This window comes from Sebastes umbrosus, chromosome 10, assembly GCF_015220745.1.
Source record: "Sebastes umbrosus isolate fSebUmb1 chromosome 10, fSebUmb1.pri, whole genome shotgun sequence".
NCBI classification, from domain to species: domain Eukaryota; kingdom Metazoa; phylum Chordata; class Actinopteri; order Perciformes; family Sebastidae; genus Sebastes; species Sebastes umbrosus.
The window spans coordinates 24,158,251-24,176,394 of record NC_051278.1 but is presented as its reverse complement, the minus strand read 5'-3'; the positions used below and the strand labels follow the sequence as shown (position 1 = coordinate 24,176,394).

Here is an 18,144-nt window from a genome sequence, read left to right as displayed (position 1 = left end):
GGATCAGATCTAACTCATGTTCATGGAGAGACCTTCGTCTGGTCAGCTAACATTACTGCCAAGCAGCTGAAATATAGAGTGATATTGTGGTTTTAGCCGACGTGTGTCGCCTCACTGTTTTGAGCGACGCTCGTTCAGGTATATTTAGAGCGAGCAAGCGCGAGCCCGACGCTGACTTTCGTTGATTTCAAGGCCACAGGTGTCGCTGTTAACAAGCATTTCTGAAAGTTACAAATAGTTCCTTTAAACTATAACCCATCATATCCAACTCCGTGATCCAGGCCTACAAAAGGACTTTAAGCAAACAAGAATGAGTTGTTAGTGGCACTTCAAGATCACATATTAAAAATGCATTTGTGGAGTTCAAAGACTTTATTGAAAATGTATACATACACATAAGGACCTCCAAGACTTCCTGCGGGCTGTCACAGCCCAGAGCAGGGAAGCACTTTCCAAGAGTGCACAAGTGCAACTTTAAGTTGCACCTCTTCCGGACAATGATAGTTTGGCATTACTGTGAACATTAATTATGTACCCCCCAGTTGTCTGTTAGTACAGAATGAACAAAAACTAATTCTGCTTGGTCGGCCAAGTGTACGGGTTTCTTTCAAACTGACAGACCTGACTTTAAGCAACCCAAAAACTGCCCAATTTAAGGGAAGGTCACATGTGCAGCTTCAACAGAACATCACAAACCCTGATGGCCGACGCAAAACAAAAAGATTACAGAGCTTTAGTTTGTCCTTGTGTGCATGAACAGGAAGGGTGCAGCAGTATTTAAATAATAGCAGAAAAAGACTAGTGTACTTAACAAGGTTTGTAAATTAAAACTGTGTAGATGACAAAGGAATATCAGATGGTCATGATTGTAAAATCAGAGAGAAGGTATGACAACGTTCACCGCACAAAGCAGTCAACTGATGTTGACTGTCTGGGGTTTACCACAATAAAGCCACGCAGAGTTGGTGACAGGCAAAGGGATTGTATTGGATTTCATTATTATGGCAGTGCTGGACAGAAACAATGACATGATATATAAATAATGCCACCAACTGTCTCTTGAAAAGATGCAACTACAAAGTAAAAAGCAACAAAAGGTAAAATATACCAATGACAAAAGCACCAACTTGAAGTGGTACTCAACAAGTTAGAGTTTGTTGTCGTAGCCTTTGAACCAATCTCTCCAAGATATCCCCCTGCTGGTTTGAGTCGGACATACATTTAAGGCCAGATTCTTCTGATATTCCCTAGTCCCTTGCAGTACGTTGAAAGCTTAGGCTTCCAGTTCCAAGCCCAGACCCAGCTTGTGGCCTCCTGCGTTGATGTTCTTGCCATCGACCAGACCAGACAGGGTGAGTTTCACACCTGCACAAGCAAGAGGACCAACATTAGCCATTACAAGTGCAAACACATAATTACTTTCCTCAAAACTGAGAGTTGACAGGAAATCGCAGGCTATCAAGTGTAGCTATAAATGACTATTCTAGGTCATTCATAGTACATTTGCTCAAAACTAATGTGCTGTGTGCATAGACTCCATTGTGGAGCATAGAAGTGTGTACTAAATACAGAGGTATTTAACTGAAGAACTTCATCACTAAACATTTTGTAAATATTAGGGCTGTCACTCGATTAAAATGTTTAATCGCTATTAACTATGGCCAATCCTGTGATTAATCACGATTAAATATTAAAAAAATTTAATTAGTCGCAAATTAATCATTTTTTTATCTGTTCAAAATGTACCTTAAAAGGAGATTTGTCAAGTATTTAATACTTTTATCAAAATGGGAGTGGGCAAATATGCTTGCTTTATGCAAATGTATGTATATATTTATTATTGGAAATAAATGAACACAAAACAATAACAAATATTGTTCAGAAACCTTCACAGGTACTGCATTTAGCATAAAAAGTATGCTCAAATCATAACATGGCAAACTGCAGCCCAACAGGCAACAACAGCTGTCAGTGTGTCAGTGTGCTGACTTGACTATGACTTGTCCAAAACTGCATGTGATTATCATAAAGTGGGCATGTCTGTAAAGGGGAGATTCGTGGGTACCCATAGAACCCATTTTCAGTCACGCATCGTGAGGTCAGAGGTCAAGGGACCCCTTTGAAAATGGCCATGACAGTTTTTAAAAATTTCCAGTTCAAAATCTAGTCAAAGTTTGGAGCGTTATTTAGCCTCCTTCGCGACAAGCTAACATAAAATGGTTGGTACCAATGGATTCCTTAGGTTTTCTAGTTTTATATAATACCTTCACTCTAGTATTTTCAATCTAGCTTTAAAACTAAGCCCGCTACGACCTCCGAAGGGTCGATTGCGTTAAAGAAAATAGTGGCGTTAAAACAAATTTGCGTCAACGCGTTATTATTGCGTTAACTTTGACAGCCCTAGTAAACTACCTTCAGCTGTCCATGAACATGTAGGAAACCACCTTACCTGGTCTAAGAGTCTGGGTGTAGCCAACACCAACAAGGCTATTGTTGTTCACTTTAGCCTATGGAGAAAAACACAAACACTAAAGTCAGTTGGTGACAATTAATAGTTTTATCTTTTTATAGCATAAATAACATTTATCTTTTGCCTCATCCATTCCATTTCTGAAAGACTCTGCTGCACTACTTACGCTGACGGAGGCATCCTTGTCCAGCTGGTATTTGGCTGCAATACCGAAACGTGTGCTGTTGCTGCCAGCGGTCCAGGCCAGGTTGACTGCCGTCTCCAGCTTGTCGCTCACCTTCTGGTAGATGGAGCCTCCAAACTCGGTGCCATCATTGCTTTAAAGATCACAAGTATAGAGGAGAGATTTCATGCTACTGGAAACAAAATATGGAATTTCAAACTAAAGAGTTCTGTTTTAAACACTTTCTTACGCTCGGGCCAGAATCATTCATTAATTTATGGAGCCGTGCAAGTCACTGCATTTTCTACAACATTGTCCTGTAAATATTTCAGAATAAAAGCCTTGTGTTAACAAATTAAGGAATTCTGTCCACAGCATAAACACTTGAGGGCTTTTATTTTTTAAACAGCAGCATTGTTAAAAATAAATCTCGACTTTTTTTCATGTCTGTGACATTCTACAGATACAGACATTGAAGGTGTAGTAATGTTGCTGGTATGATGTCCATATACTGTCGAAAGAATTTTCTCTGTCTATTCTTGCCACGAACTGCACGCGCACGTGAAAAAAATAGCCAAGACCTCAAATCTCTAGAAGAGACGCAGCTGAGCTGCACTGCTCATGTGGGCAGTGTTGCTGCTCCAACCTGTAAACATGGGTGCCGAAATAAAAAACAACAGGTTCCGCAGCCTCCACACGCTGCCGATGTTCCCAGTGTGGCTCGGGCCTTATGTTTTGTTACTAGTTTGTTGTTCTCGTTTCGTCACAGACAGGGAACGCTTCCAAATAAGCAATACTGCATTCCCTGGGAACCATCTTTTATTTGTGATTGACAGATGAATTAGCCAAGCAGACCTAAGAGAAATGGTGAATTTAATTTGTTCTTTTAGTTGTTGTTGTTTTTTGTCAATAGCTCCAAAACCAACTGGAATTGGTCAACAAGCAGAGAAATAAAACGTTTCTGATTCTTTCTTGGCAGTTACGTTCTTAAACACAAATAAACGCACAACTAACTCCGCATAATCCTGCGGGAAGGTGCCGAGTTGCCGGATTTTGAATGAATGCAGGCTTCCTGTCAGCTGGCTGTGGCTCAGCCCTACTCTCGTCAAACTACAGACACACGCCGATCATAGCTGCACTCACAGCACAGAGAGGAGCCAGGGGATCACTGGGCACATGCACATAACACAACCCTTCTCATCTGTGAAATACGCCCATTTTGTATGTTGAGACTTGTACCGGTATCAGAAACCAAGGGGCGTGACACAGCAGTGGCATTTGACCACCTGAACGAGCTGCTCACCCTGTTAGCGTTATTGGCTGGGAGTTACACCCACATGTTAGGCCCAAAGGCTGTTTGCAGATGCTCAGAAGCGTCACGAGTAAAGCAAAATAAGAAGAGAAACTACAGGCAGAGGGCTACAGGGTCTCTGCAGATACAGACACCACCACACACTTCTAGTGGGGCATAAGTGAAGATTGAGAGGGATTATTTTTGTTTCAGCCTATACGTTTTTTTTAAGTTAATTCTTGCATATTATACCTTTAAAGCTCAGCACGCTGTATGGTTGTTAGGTTTGTGTGTCACCATAGCAACTAACTGATAACTATGTGGATTTGTTTGTATTAGATCTTTGGATTGTTTCATTTTCATTCTTTATGTCGCCTTCTTGATTAATTAGCATATAATAAAAAAAAGCCCATAATGATGGCACTTAAAAATTCAGACTAACACTTCTTAATCATCTGTTATTCAATGATTTTGTTACTTTGGATGCACAATACATTGCATGTATAGCCATTTACAGATTAGGCAAAAAAATAATTCTAGATCAAGTGAACTGAAGGTTTCATCCTGTTACAGAATATAAAGTGCAAGCAGATTATAAAACTCAATCCTACAGGTGAAAGGTGTTCTACTTACATATTGGTGTGCAACTGGAAGTCTCCCGTCTTGTAGCCAATGGCAAAGTTGTTCTGGGTCATCTTGGACTTGGCAGTGTCGAAGCTCATCTGGTAACCGGCGAGCCACCCCTCGTAGCCGACGACAGCAGCTCCGTGGAGGGTGGGGCCAGCAAAGTCAAAGTCGACATCGCAGCCCATGTTAACGTACTCGCGCTTGTAGGCGGTCTTAACTTTGCCACTCTTCTTGCTGTTGATGAGAAACACAACTTTGGTTAACCGCAACTGAAATCAAGTCAGATTACGCATAAAAAAAAGCACATATGTGTGTATATATATGTAACCATAACACAATAAAAACACATCAAGTGTTCAAAACTATGATACAAAGTACATCACCTGCTTACAATTTAGTCAGTGTGAGACAACATACAGGGTCTAATGCTGGGCAGACACCGTGCGTTTATATTGATTGTATAACTCGTTTTTTTCAGACTGTGGAACTGCTCAAACTGCAAGACAGCCGGCTAAATTTCAGTCATGCCAGAAAACCATCTTATCGTTCAAGAGCCAGATCATTGAGCATTCAGGCAGTTCATTTGCCTGAATGATCGCTTTATATGAAATATTTGTCATGGCCGACTTTGATATTTATTGCTTATGTCCTCTGTTTTGATATGTTGAATGTTGCTTCATTTATTCTCTTTAAATGTGGTGAAAAATTATTTAAAAAAAATAAGCAATTCAAAAATAGAAATTAACAAATCTTGCCTTGAAGACAGGCAAAAGCAAGGGTGCCCCCTTGCCTTGGCCTGTCCTCAAGGCACCCCAGGGTGTTGGGAAACACACTTTGGGAACGTCACTTTTATGATCCCGCAGAGATAATTCTAAACGTATGCCCTCTGCCAGCTGTCAGCTCAAGTAGCAGACAGATGGGATAAGAAAAATAATATCGCTGGAACACTGAAAAAGTCACTTCAACTATTTCACCAGCTCTGCTTTGAATTCGAACTTTTGAGTCATTTCTGACTCAAACATCCAGTTTGCCAGACACTGCTAAAGTGCTGGTGTTTACTTCCCCAGCCTGAGCAGGACACTGTAGCCTTGAACATGCTGTCTCAATGTAGCCACACAACTCCCATCAACCTTCTCAATATGAAAGAGGACACGGTTCCTCTGGGCCATGTGCCATATTCCTCATGTGATTTAAACCTCATAGAAAGCAAACATACACAAGGATTGGCAGAGTAACTGGGCACACTAGTAAAACTTGTTTTTTGTATTCCTCCCCGATAAGAACAAACTGCAAGACATAACTTAAGCACACAAATCCCGACAGCCAATCACAGTAATGTGTTACAATAGACTTGCTCCATATTGGGACTGGGGTCACATGGCCGATAACTACACTTGTCAGAAGCATGTAGGGCACAGATCAGGTTGCCAAAATGACTCGTGTAGAGGAGCAACAGGCAGAACTCAAGTAAAATTCCCACGAAACTAACTTTTCCAGCAATGAATTACTTATTATCACCATTATCTTACCCAGTGTTTGGTGAGAAGGTTGTGTCAAACGTCAACTTCAGTCCCTTGGCGATCTGTGAGAAACAATAATGGAAACCATTTGACATTGAAAGGAATGGATGTTGTCCTGTCATGCTCACTGAGTAAACACTTACTTTTGACACCTGCTGTTAAATAACCGTTGTAGAAAATGTTTAAATATCTCCTAACCTGATCTTCAACAGTGATTTCTGTTCCCAAGGTGTTGTCGGTGTTCCACTTCTCGGTGAAGGTCAGGCCGTATTCTGACCTCTTGTATTTAGTTTCCAGGGTGCCCGCAACTTTGCTGGTGTCAGTGTTGGAGGAACCAGCTGTTTTGAATTCCTGCAAGGGACAATTTTATAGAAAAAACAATCAAAGACAAGTTACACTGGATGAAATAACTATGAATGAAAAGAAACTCATTCAGTGCTTTCTCATTACATTTGGCAGTCAGTCATACTTTGGCTAGACTATTGCCATTTCTCTTTTTTCACTTTAAAACCAAAAATCCCTTATAAGTTAAAACTAAAATAAGTGTGTGTAATCTAGAGAGCTGAAACAACTGGTTATTTTGATCAAGCGAAGTAGCAGTTTTGATGTTCGAGTAGGTAATTCATCAAGCCACAAAGACAAACCTTCGCAGGTTTCACCTTCTCAAATGTGGGGCTTTGCACTTCTGTTTGGCATCATTGTAAATTGATTACCATTAGGCTTCAGACTGTTGGTCAGACTAAACTTGAAATTTGAAATGCCACCTTGGGCTCTGGGACATTTTAATTGTTTATACTTTATTGTGTCAGCACATATCATTGATATATTTCCTTTCCTTTGTAATTTAAACATCTTGACACAAATTGTTATCAATTTTTCACCTACAGATAACAGTGCATACATAAAACAACGAAAAACAAAAAATGTAAATTAAAATTAAAAAAATAAAATAAAAATAAATACTGAGACATTTGTTTAAATGTATTTTTACAATTTCTTATAGAAACACTAATAAAAAAAGAATTGATGTATTATTTGTTAATAAAAATAATCACTACTTGAAGCCCTTGTAATCTACACAGCTGAGTGCTGTTAAAAATAAAGACTGGCACATATACTGTGGTTGGACTTCATTGTTCAGGGTGGCGGCTTGCTACCTTTATGGCTGACAGTACCAATAAAGTCTTGTAAAAACAGAGCCAAGAAGCACCAGAAATCTAAATTGCTGTAAACTTAACTTTCATATTGCAAAATTTACATTATCATACTTTAACGTGCCGTTTCATCACTTTATTTACAATGAAGTATGTTGTAGCTTCTGTTGTGATGATCAGATGACCTTACCACTCCACTGGCTGACTTTGTCTTGACATCGAGCTTCACCAAGCCAAATCCTGAAGAAAACAATTGTTTTGTTAAAATCATTTCAAAACGTGTCTACAATATCAACTAGACTTGGCAGCACATATGTTTTATTATCACAGTACTACTTGGTCAAACTGTAAGAAACCGTACCATAGCCTTTGTTGAAGATGTCCTTGGCAGACTTGCCCAAGTCAGCGTAGCAGGCAGGCACGGCCATTGTATCTGTAGACAGAAGCAAAACACAATGTTCAAATTTTCCTTCTGACCTGAAGTATATTTCCACCTGCTTGTGTCCAGTTAAAAAGTAACAAAATATGAGGTAGACAAAATACATTTTAATTTGTCTTTATGTATTTTCTTGAAGTTTTAGAGTGTTTTAGATTGTATACGTGTTTTAGCCTAATCAGGGACAAAGACTGCAAATTAGCTATGGCTAGAAGTCTTATATATACACAGTGCATCAGTTTCATTTTATCTAAATGTATAAATGCTTGCATGTATCATTCCTGTCAAATAAACTAATAACATAAATAAAATAATATATATATTTTTCCAGAATTCTATGATGAATTTAGCAATTCACCTCCAATGTGCTACAGCCCAAACAGCCTAAAATATCACCTGGATGGCAACTGTATTGTCATTTTGTATGATTTCTTTTGCCAATCACAATCAATCTTATTTATCCTTCACGTTTTTTTTTTTTTTGACATAACACTGATTTAACAGCTTCAAAAGTAAGGTCTGTAAACCAACCTGTAGCAAGCTTTCAGGCAAATGTCTTTATATAACATAAAGGGCACCAATATTTGGAGTTAAGGGCAGGATTTCTGTCTCATAAATTTAACACTCATGCCCACATATATACACATTTCATTGTATTGTGAGGTTACACTACACAAATGCCGACATGAAAAATATTTTCTGATTATACACGTCTTACTCTGTAAGATTTCCTTCAAAATACTGTCTGGTATAGAGGAAGCATTTATGCGTAAAACAACAGAAAACAAGCCTGGTTCACACTAGGATGTAAATTGCTATAGTATCTGTTTCTTCCTGTGGTTGCAACACCTGTTGAGTGGAAAACTAGACTTTGCATTATAGTGGGCATTCATAACTAATATCTCAATACTATCCTGTTAGTGACAAGACGTGTAGTGGAGTCAATATGTTGGTCATGTTATTTACATTTTTTGTGAACATTCTCAAAACCGGTGTGTCATACTTTCTTCTGTCATCAATACCAGCCAAATTATCTGTATTGTAACTTTACTTGTGTTAACTTTGTATTAAATTAATGAAACGGTTGTGTTTTCATGGTTCCAGGTTGCCTGTTGTAGCGGGGGGGGGGGGGGCTTTAATTGTTGACGCACAAAATACACATAGGCAAAGCATGGGCAGCTTTTGTGGGGACTGAGAAGGAGTCTGCCACTGTGTGTGTGTGTGTGCGTGTGTGTGTGTGTGTGTGTTGACTGTGCTGCTCCTTATAGAAAATAAAGGTGCAGATCCTGATTCCTGGTCTGAGTAATGTCCTTCAATCTACAAGCAACCATTCTGCAGCTGCTGCAGATGCATGGGGGTCTTTCCTTGCCTCTCACTCACTGACCTGTATTCTATTGTATGGTTCAGCTCTGTACTCACTGATCTTTATTCCATGGTCTTCATGACTTGCTTTTACTTGACAAGCATACTTTGTGAAGTGCTATTGTGTGTAGCTGTGTATTGTGCGTTTTGTATGTTCTTTCTTGTATGGCTGTAGTATGTTTCTTTGTTTTGACCTGCCAAGGGACTACAGAATTGAGAATGAACTTAAAGCTATAATCTGGTACGGTGCATCAAATGGTGACATTTATGTTTTAAACTGTACATGGTCCCTTTTAAATAAAATAATAAAATATATGCTTGTACAACACTTGGCTGCACACTGGCAAACCCCTTTCTTCAATATAGGATATGTTACCAAGTTGAGGATGTGTAAGTGCTGATGTGTACAATCACAATGTTGGTTTCATTTTCAATCCAACACTGTCTGGCACAGTGACAGCATCACGGTACTGCAGGTGGTATTTGGAGTTAAGGGCAAGATTTTCTGTCTCTCATAAATGTAACACTCATGCCCACATATATACACATTGTATTGTATTGTGAGGTTACACTACACAAATGCTGACATGAAAAATATTTTCAGGTTATACACGTCTTACTCTAAAATTTCTGCAAAATACTGTCTAGTATAGAGGAAGCATTAATGCGTAAAAGCAACAGAAATATAAATTGCTGTAGTATCTGTTCTTCCTGTGATTGCAACACCTGTTGAGTGGAAAGCTAGACTTTGCATTATTGGGCATTCATAACTAATATCTCAATACTATCCTGTTAATGACAGGTCTTCCTTGCCTCTCACAGACTGACCTGTATTTTATTGTATGGTTCAGCTCATGCTTGTACAACACTTGGCTGCACACTGTCAAACCCCTTTCTTCAATATAGGATATGTTACCAAGTTGAGGGCGTGTAAGTGCTGATCACAATGTTGGTTTCATTTTCAATCCAACACACAGTGACAGCATCACGGTTGCTGCAGGTGATCCCAGCAGTAAATGGGCTTGCATTTATATAGCGCTTTTCTAGTCTTCCGACCACTCAAAGCGCTTTACACTACATGTCAGCATTCACACACACATTCATACACTGATGACAGAGGCTGCTAAGGTGCCGACTTTGCCCATCAGGATCTAATCTAAATATTCATTCACACACCGATGACTATGCCTTCGGGAGCAATTTGGGGTTAAGTGTCTTGCTCAAGGACACATCGACATGTGACCTGGAGCAGCCGGGGATCAAACCACCGACCTTCTGATTGGTGGACAGCCTGCTCTACCCTCTGAGCCACAGCCTGCCCTAGTGGACAGGCCCTTCATAAATAACATCTCAATACTATCCTGTTAATGTCAAGACGCATGGGGGTCTTCCTTGCCTCTCACAGACTGACCTGTATTCTATTGTATGGTTCAGCTCATGCTTGTACAACACTTGGCTGCACACTGTCAAACCCTTTCTTCAATATAGGATATGTTACCAAGTTGATGGTGTTAAAGGTCCCATATCATGCTGATTTTCAGGTTCATACTTGTATTTTGTGTTTCTACTAGAACATGTTTACATACTTTAATGTTAAAAAAAACAACTTTATTTTCCCTCATACTGTCGACCTGAATAAACCTGTATTTACCCTCTGTCTGAAACGCTCCGTTTTAGCACATTTTGACAGAATTGCATTAACATTGCTAGACAACAGCTTGGGGTCCATGTGTACTTCCTGTCAGCTGATGACATACACTGCAACCAGGAATAAAATGGGACACAATTAGAATATTTTACATTTAAAATGATGTCAAGGATCTAAATATTGTATATTCGTGACATCACAAATGGGCAGAAATCCTGACAGCTTGTTTCAAATGCAGAGTTTCTGAATGCGGGCTGTGTGTATTTCCCTGTGTACTTTCACAGTATTTATATAAGACTTAAGCCTGCTTTATAATAATAAAAAAACATGAAAATCTCACTTCTTATATTTAAGACCTTTAAGTGCTGATGTGTACAATCACAATTTTGGTTTCATTTTCAATCCAACACTGTCTGGCACAGTGACAGCATCACCATGTGCTGCAGGTGATCCCAGCAGTACAGTAAGTGTCTGATGGACTGAAGGTTACTGGGCTAGAGAGAGAGAGAGAGAGGAGCCATTTTGCCGCACTGGAGTGCCTAGATCAAGGCCTGGCTCTTATTGAACTGCTCCTTCACATGTATTGGCAGGCACAGCAAGGCGTGGCGAGGTGCATGGCGGGTGCCAATTAGTGGGATGGGTACATTAACCAGTTCAGTCGCATCATGATCAGCCAGCTACCTCACTCACTACTAACTAGGCCTTAAGGGAGGTTAAGCACATTATTGCTCAAGTAGTAAGTTGTGAATATTTTCTGAAAGTAGCTTTGCAGCACTGCTTTATCAGCCGCACGAGACACGTAACGTTAACACAAAGCAAACATGCAGATCACTCTTTATCTAGACACATGTGTGACAGACGCAGCATGCCTTGTGCAGCTAACTCTGCTAGCCTGCAGAGTGTGCCGGTGTGCGTAAAAAGTGCACTTAAACACTACTTCTATGTTGTTGTGGAGTTGTAAAACAGTGTCAGACGGATTAAATAGCTGTCTTACCTGTAGAGGATGAGGCTAGTAGTGAACTAAAGTGACTTTATTCAGAGATATTCCTCACAGAGCACGGCCAAGCCAGGCGTCACCAGGAGAAGGTTGAGCTGAAGGAGACTGGAGCTGCAATGAAACCAGACCTATCACATCCAGGCTCAGGACCCGGGACGGCCACAGAGGTGCCTGCGTAAAAATGAATGGTTTCCAGTCACGGCATGGTGGCGTCACGGTTAGGGGTAGTTTTTATCTTTTATTTATTGTGATACTTATTTCAAATAGGTATACACCAGGGGTCAGCAACCTTTATTATCAAAAGAGACATTTTAGGCGAAGAAAAAAAGAAATCTGTCTGGAGCTGCAAAAACATTTGAGCATTGTGATGAAGGTAACACAGTTTTAGTATATAAGTCTAATGCAGTGAGGGCCAAAGAGCAAATGTACGACGGAGTATTAGGGCCATATCGAGGGGAAAAAACATCTGAGATTTCCAGAATAAAATCATAATATTACGAGAAAAAAGTCTTTTAATATTGCAAGAATAAAGTCATAACTTCATGAGCAAAAAAGTCGTAATATTACGAGAATAAAGTCATAACTTTACGAGAAAAAAGTCGTAATATTACGAGAATAAAGTCATAACTTTACGAGAAAAAAGTCGTAATATTACGAGAATAAAGTCATAACTTCACGAGAAAAAATCGTAATATTACGAGAATAAAGTCATACATTTACGAGAAAAAAGTCGTAATATTACGAGAATAAAGTCATAACTTCACGAGAAAAATGTCTGAATATTACGATAATAAAGTCATAACCTAACGAGATTTTTTTTTTAATATTGCAAGAATAAAGTCATAACTTCATGAGCAAAAAAGTCTGAATATTACGAGAATAAAGTCATAACTTTACGAGAAAAAAGTCGTAATATTACGAGAATAAAGTCATACATTTACGAGAAAAAAGTCGTAATATTACGAGAATAAAGTCATAACTTCACGAGAAAAATGTCTGAATATTACGATAAAGTCATAACCTAACGAGATTTTTTTTTTAATATTGCAAGAATAAAGTCATAACTTCATGAGCAAAAAAGTCTGAATATTACGAGAATAAAGTCATAACTTTACGAGAAAAAAGTCGTAATATTACGAGAATAAAGTCATACATTTACGAGAAAAAAGTCGTAATATTACGAGAATAAAGTCATAACTTCACGAGAAAAATGTCTGAATATTACGATAAAGTCATAACCTAACGAGATTTTTTTTTTAATATTGCAAGAATAAAGTCATAACTTCATGAGCAAAAAAGTCTGAATATTACGAGAATAAAGTCATAACTTTACGAGAAAAAAGTCGTAATATTACGAGAATAAAGTCATACATTTACGAGAAAAAAGTCGTAATATTACGAGAATAAAGTCATAACTTTACGAGAAAAAAGTCGTAATATTACGAGAATAAAGTCATAACTTTACGAGAAAAAATCGTAATATTACGAGAATAAAGTCATACATTTACGAGAAAAAAGTCGTAATATTACGAGAATAAAGTCATAACTTCACGAGAAAAATGTCTGAATATTACGATAATAAAATCATAACCTAACGAGATTTTTTTTTAATATTGCAAGAATAAAGTCATAACTTCATGAGCAAAAAAGTCTGAATATTACGAGAATAAAGTCATAACTTTACGAGAAAAAAGTCGTAATATTACGAGAATAAAGTCATAACTTTACGAGAAAAAAGTCGTAATATTACGAGAATAAAGTCATAACTTCACGAGAAAAAATCTTAATATTACGAGAATAAAGTCATACATTTACGAGAAAAAAGTCGTAATATTACGAGAATAAAGTCATAACTTCACGAGAAAAATGTCTGAATATTACGATAATAAAGTCATGACCTAACGAGATTTTTTTTTTAATATTGCAAGAATAAAGTCATAACTTCATGAGCAAAAAAGTCTGAATATTACGAGAATAAAGTCATAACTTTACGAGAAAAAAGTCGTAATATTACGAGAATAAAGTCATAACTTTACGAGAAAAAAGTCGTAATATTACGAGAATAAAGTCATAACTTCACGAGAAAAAATCGTAATATTACGAGAATAAAGTCATGACTTTATGAGAAAAAAATCGTAATATGAGAATAAAGTCATAAATTTACGAGAAAAAAGTCGTAATATTACGAGAATAAAGTCATAACTTTACGAGAAAAAAAGTCTGAATATTACGATAATAAAGTCATAACTTCACGAGAAAAAATCGTAATATTACGAGAATAAAGTCATGACTTTATGAGAAAAAAATCGTAATATGAGAATAAAGTCATAAATTTACGAGAAAAAAGTCGTAATATTACGAGAATAAAGTCATAACTTTACGAGAAAAAAAGTCGTAATATTACGAGAATAAAGTCATAACTTTACGAGAAAAAAAGTCTGAATATTACGATAATAAAGTCATAACCTAACGAGAATTTTTTTTTAATATTGCAAGAATAAAGTCATAACTTCATGAGCAAAAAAGTCTGAATATTACGAGAATAAAGTCATAACTTAACGAGAAAAAAAGAAAATAAGTAAAATTACTACTTTATAATATAATGACTTTATTCTCGTAATATTATGACTTTATTCTCGTAATATAATGACTTTATTCTCGAAATCTCAGATTTATTTTTTTTCCTCAATGTGGCTCCAATACTCCGTCGCACCATAGAACTACAACAATGATAAATAAAAATGAAAATGTAAACAAAAAACAGTTATTCATTTCTATTTTTAAAAGCCACTGGAGAGGGGCTAAAGAGCCGCAGGTTGCAGACCCCTGGTATACACGATCAGACTATTTGATACGTACTGTATGCCTTGTTTATTGATGTTTACCCTTGGCTCTAAACGTATTATCTTTATGTTGACTTTGGCAACTAAAGTTGCTTAAAGGTCTTATTGATAACACTTTTATGGAGACTCATATTTCTTTTTGTATATCAAATAATACATCCACAGAGCTTTTAGAAAGGTGCTGAATAAAAGTATGGCTTTTTCCTAAAAAATGTTTTATTATGATTGTGAATTAATAATTTAAACATTTTTGACGGGTCCAAAATAAATGTTTGTTTATCTCTGTGGAAGATATAGGTTGCGCCCGATATTCCATACCAACATGCTATTTAGTATGCTAAAACAGTATGTGAGATGTTTTAGTATGTCCGAAACCTTAGTATGAAACTAATAGTACGCGAATGGCATACTATTTCCGGTGAAATATTACAGTATACAATGCTAGACAATACGGTGGCAAAGAAATCTTGCGATGCAATGTGACAACGTTCATAACGGATGTTGACAGACAGCTCTGTAACGACAATAACGCTTCAATTTAACTGTAAGTATACGATTCCACTTTGCTAGGCGTAATATATATTTTAAAATTAATTCAGACTTTAATTCTCACATACCGTCGTTTTTGTCTCATGAGGTTGGCACGGGTTACCATGGTTACACGTCTCTAACTGGCAAGGAGGCTCCCAGGAAGTGACGACGTAAACTACTGCTCCGTGCGTCCGAAAAGATACATACTACTGTTTATTCACACAAAAGTATGTTGAAGATAGTACACCTATTGAGTATGTAGTACATAGTATGCGATTTTGGACGAAGCCATGATGTTTGGTTCCTATTTCTAACAAGGCTTGTGAGCCAATTATAACAACGTTGGTATCACGTGATATCTCTGTCATCAGCGATCAAGTTGCCAGTTAGTATGGAAAAAAAGTTTGACATTAAGTGCCTGGCAACCACTTGTTGTGAAGTGAATGCACGTGGGAACGGGGGAAGGAGAGTACGACATCTAGTGGCTGAATGATAACAATGTTATCAATAGCACCTTTTAAAAAAAAGAAAGTCGTCAGGATAAAATCAGGATAAAGGGAAAAACTGACTGTTGTATGCACAGTTGTATGAATGCCAATTTCTGCCACTATGACACTAAAGAGCTAGATAAATAGCTGTACTGGGCCATGTATTGTGCATTAATTAATTTTTTCATACCTAACAGCACACCTTAGTTACTTTTTCTGAATAGCTTGTAGTGTAGCTTGCTGCTTTTGAGGAAAAAAGTAGTTTTGCTATACTTCCAAAAAAGACTTGCTTTCAGCTTCACCAGCTACAGATTCAAAGTAGCTTCTCCAACACTGCCAATAATGCACATGAAATGTATAATAGGTGCAAATTCAGTGGACCCAACATTTCAAAAGAGAAGAGCAGCTATCCAAGTATGGCAGTCAATTTGCAAAATTGATGTAGTGTAAAATGTAGTCCTTCTCTCACCATTGCAATAATGAAAAAAAGGTTTTATCAACTTCACAATTCCTTCCATAACTCTACAATGCACTGATAATACAAAGGATCATGTTGCTCTTTAATTTCTAAATGTTTCCAGCTTCACAAAACTGGCGAAATAAAATTACTTTTTACTCCTCTGTGCACTGCACACTGTTGTTTATCTGAATTCAGTTACATTTAACATCATGACGTAATCTCTACATAGGCAATATAAATGTGCATTAACTTTTAAAGTGCACTTTCAGAATAAAATGTATAGACTCTGGGGCAAGGTCCAGTGGATGCAACATTTTAGAACAAATGATGAACACATCAAGCATATGGACTGAAAGTGTTCATTTATTAAAACATGGCAGTAGAAAACAATTGCAACCTTTTAGCCCTGATACATCCAATAGTAATAAAGATAATAAAGCTTTAACAAAATCACCCTCCCTTCAACACCTCTATAATGTCAATAATAACATTTCCTGCTCAACGCATTGTCAATGCTTTAAAGGGGACCTATTATGCTTAATTTAAGGTGCATACTTGTATTTTGGGTTTCTATTAGAACATGTTTACATACTTCAATGTTAAAAGAAGCTTTACTTTTCTCATACCAGCTGTGCCGCAACACCTCTTTTCACCCTCTGTCTGAAACGCTGTGCTTGAGCTCCTGCCTTCTCTCGCCCCTCCCGAAAAGCCCAGTCTGTTCTGATTGGTCAGCTGGCCTACTATTGTGATTGGTCAACCAAACCAAACTCTTTGGACTCCGCTCCAACTCCACTCTAACTAGCTTTGTTTGAGGGCATGCAAATGTGTTACTTGGTGACATCACTACATTATGTAAGAAAAGGCGGGACTTCAATCAAGGTGTTTCAGGCAGTTCAGGAGCAGTGTTTCTGTTAGGGAGAGGAACTCCCTTTGGCGTGGACTTTGGGCTTTGTAACTTTGCCGACCTTTCACATGAACAAAAAACTATAAAACACATTAAAGGAAAGGGGGAAAAGCACAAAAGCATAACATGTCACCTTTAAGATTTAAGTGTCTAATGTTGATAGTAGCCACATTAAAACAGTCATGAAGCCTATTGTATTATTGATGACACTTGTCACAAATCACAGTAAACCAAATATACCAATTTAAGTATAGATATGATAGACTTGCTATGAAAATGTCTGAATAACAAGATAAATTTCATGTTACCAAGTTGAGTGTGTACATGTGGATATGTACACTTTTTAAAAATCTTAATTATCACTATGTTGGTTTGACTTTGAAGTCTTTCACCTGTGGCACAGCAAAATCATTCCAGTGCTGCAGGTAGTCACAGTAGTACTAGTACTAGCAACTGAGTCTCTCATCAATAGTTGTAAAATTGAGGTTTTAACAGCATCGCCCTCACTTCCATATCTCTACAATGCACTGATAAAAACCACGTTACATGTGGCTCTTTAAGTTCTAAATGTTTGCAGTTCAACAAAGCTAATGAAATTATACTATTTTATGGGCTGTCATTCGATTAAAATAATTAATTGTGATTAATCGCATGATGGCCCATAGTAATCGCAGATTAAACACATTTTTTTATTTGTTCAAAATGTACCTTAAAGGGAGATTTGTCAAGTATTTAATATTCTTATCAACATGTGAGTGGGCAAATATGCTGCTTTATTCAAATGTATGTATATATTTATTATTGAAAATCAATTAACAACACAAAACAATGACAAATATTGTCCAGAAACTCTCACAGGTACTGCATTTAGCATAGATTTGCCCCAAACTGCATGTGATTATCATAAAGTGGGCATGTCTGTAAAGGGGAGACTCGTGGGTACCCATAGAACCCATTTTCATTCACATATCTTGAGGTCAGAGGTCAAGGGACCCCTATGAAAATGACCATGCCAGTTTTCATCGCCAAAATAGTTTGGAGCATTATTTAACCTACATGATTGGTACAGATGGATTCTTTAGGTTTTCTAGTTCCATAAGATGATATCTTCATTCTAGCTTTAAAACTGAGCCCACTACAATCTAAAAATTGCAAGTCAAAGCGTTAAAGCGTTAAAGAAGTTAGTGGCGTTAAAACATTTTTTCGTTGACGCATTATTATCGCGTTAACGTTGACAGCCCTAATTCTTT

At 37.5% G+C, this 18,144-nt stretch overlaps 1 protein-coding gene across 1 annotated transcript; it reads right to left on the bottom strand.

Annotated features, from left to right (window-relative positions):
- Positions 1-357: 357 nt before the first annotated feature.
- On the bottom strand, positions 358-11,838 carry vdac2 (voltage-dependent anion channel 2). The gene is made up of 9 exons (XM_037782707.1): positions 11,666-11,838; positions 7,587-7,658; positions 7,416-7,465; positions 6,270-6,422; positions 6,081-6,133; positions 4,558-4,785; positions 2,637-2,787; positions 2,450-2,507; positions 358-1,365 (listed from the first exon to the last, which is right to left on the bottom strand). The coding sequence occupies exons 2-9, from the start codon at positions 7,651-7,653 to the stop codon at positions 1,274-1,276; spliced, it is 852 nt and encodes a 283-aa protein (XP_037638635.1). The 5' UTR covers positions 7,654-7,658; positions 11,666-11,838; the 3' UTR covers positions 358-1,273.
- Positions 11,839-18,144: the final 6,306 nt, after the last annotated feature.

Excerpts from the sequence above, each read along its gene's own strand:
- vdac2 (XM_037782707.1), bottom strand. The coding sequence starts at position 7,653 with ATGGCCGTGCCTGCCTGCTACGCTGACTTGGGCAAGTCTGCCAAGGAC. Across the intron at positions 6,423-7,415 it reads CAAAGTCAGCCAGTGGAGTG|GAATTCAAAACAGCTGGTTC; the intron begins GTAAGGTCATCT and ends TGTCCCTTGCAG. Across the intron at positions 1,366-2,449 it reads CACCCAGACTCTTAGACCAG|GTGTGAAACTCACCCTGTCT; the intron begins GTAAGGTGGTTT and ends TTGCTTGTGCAG.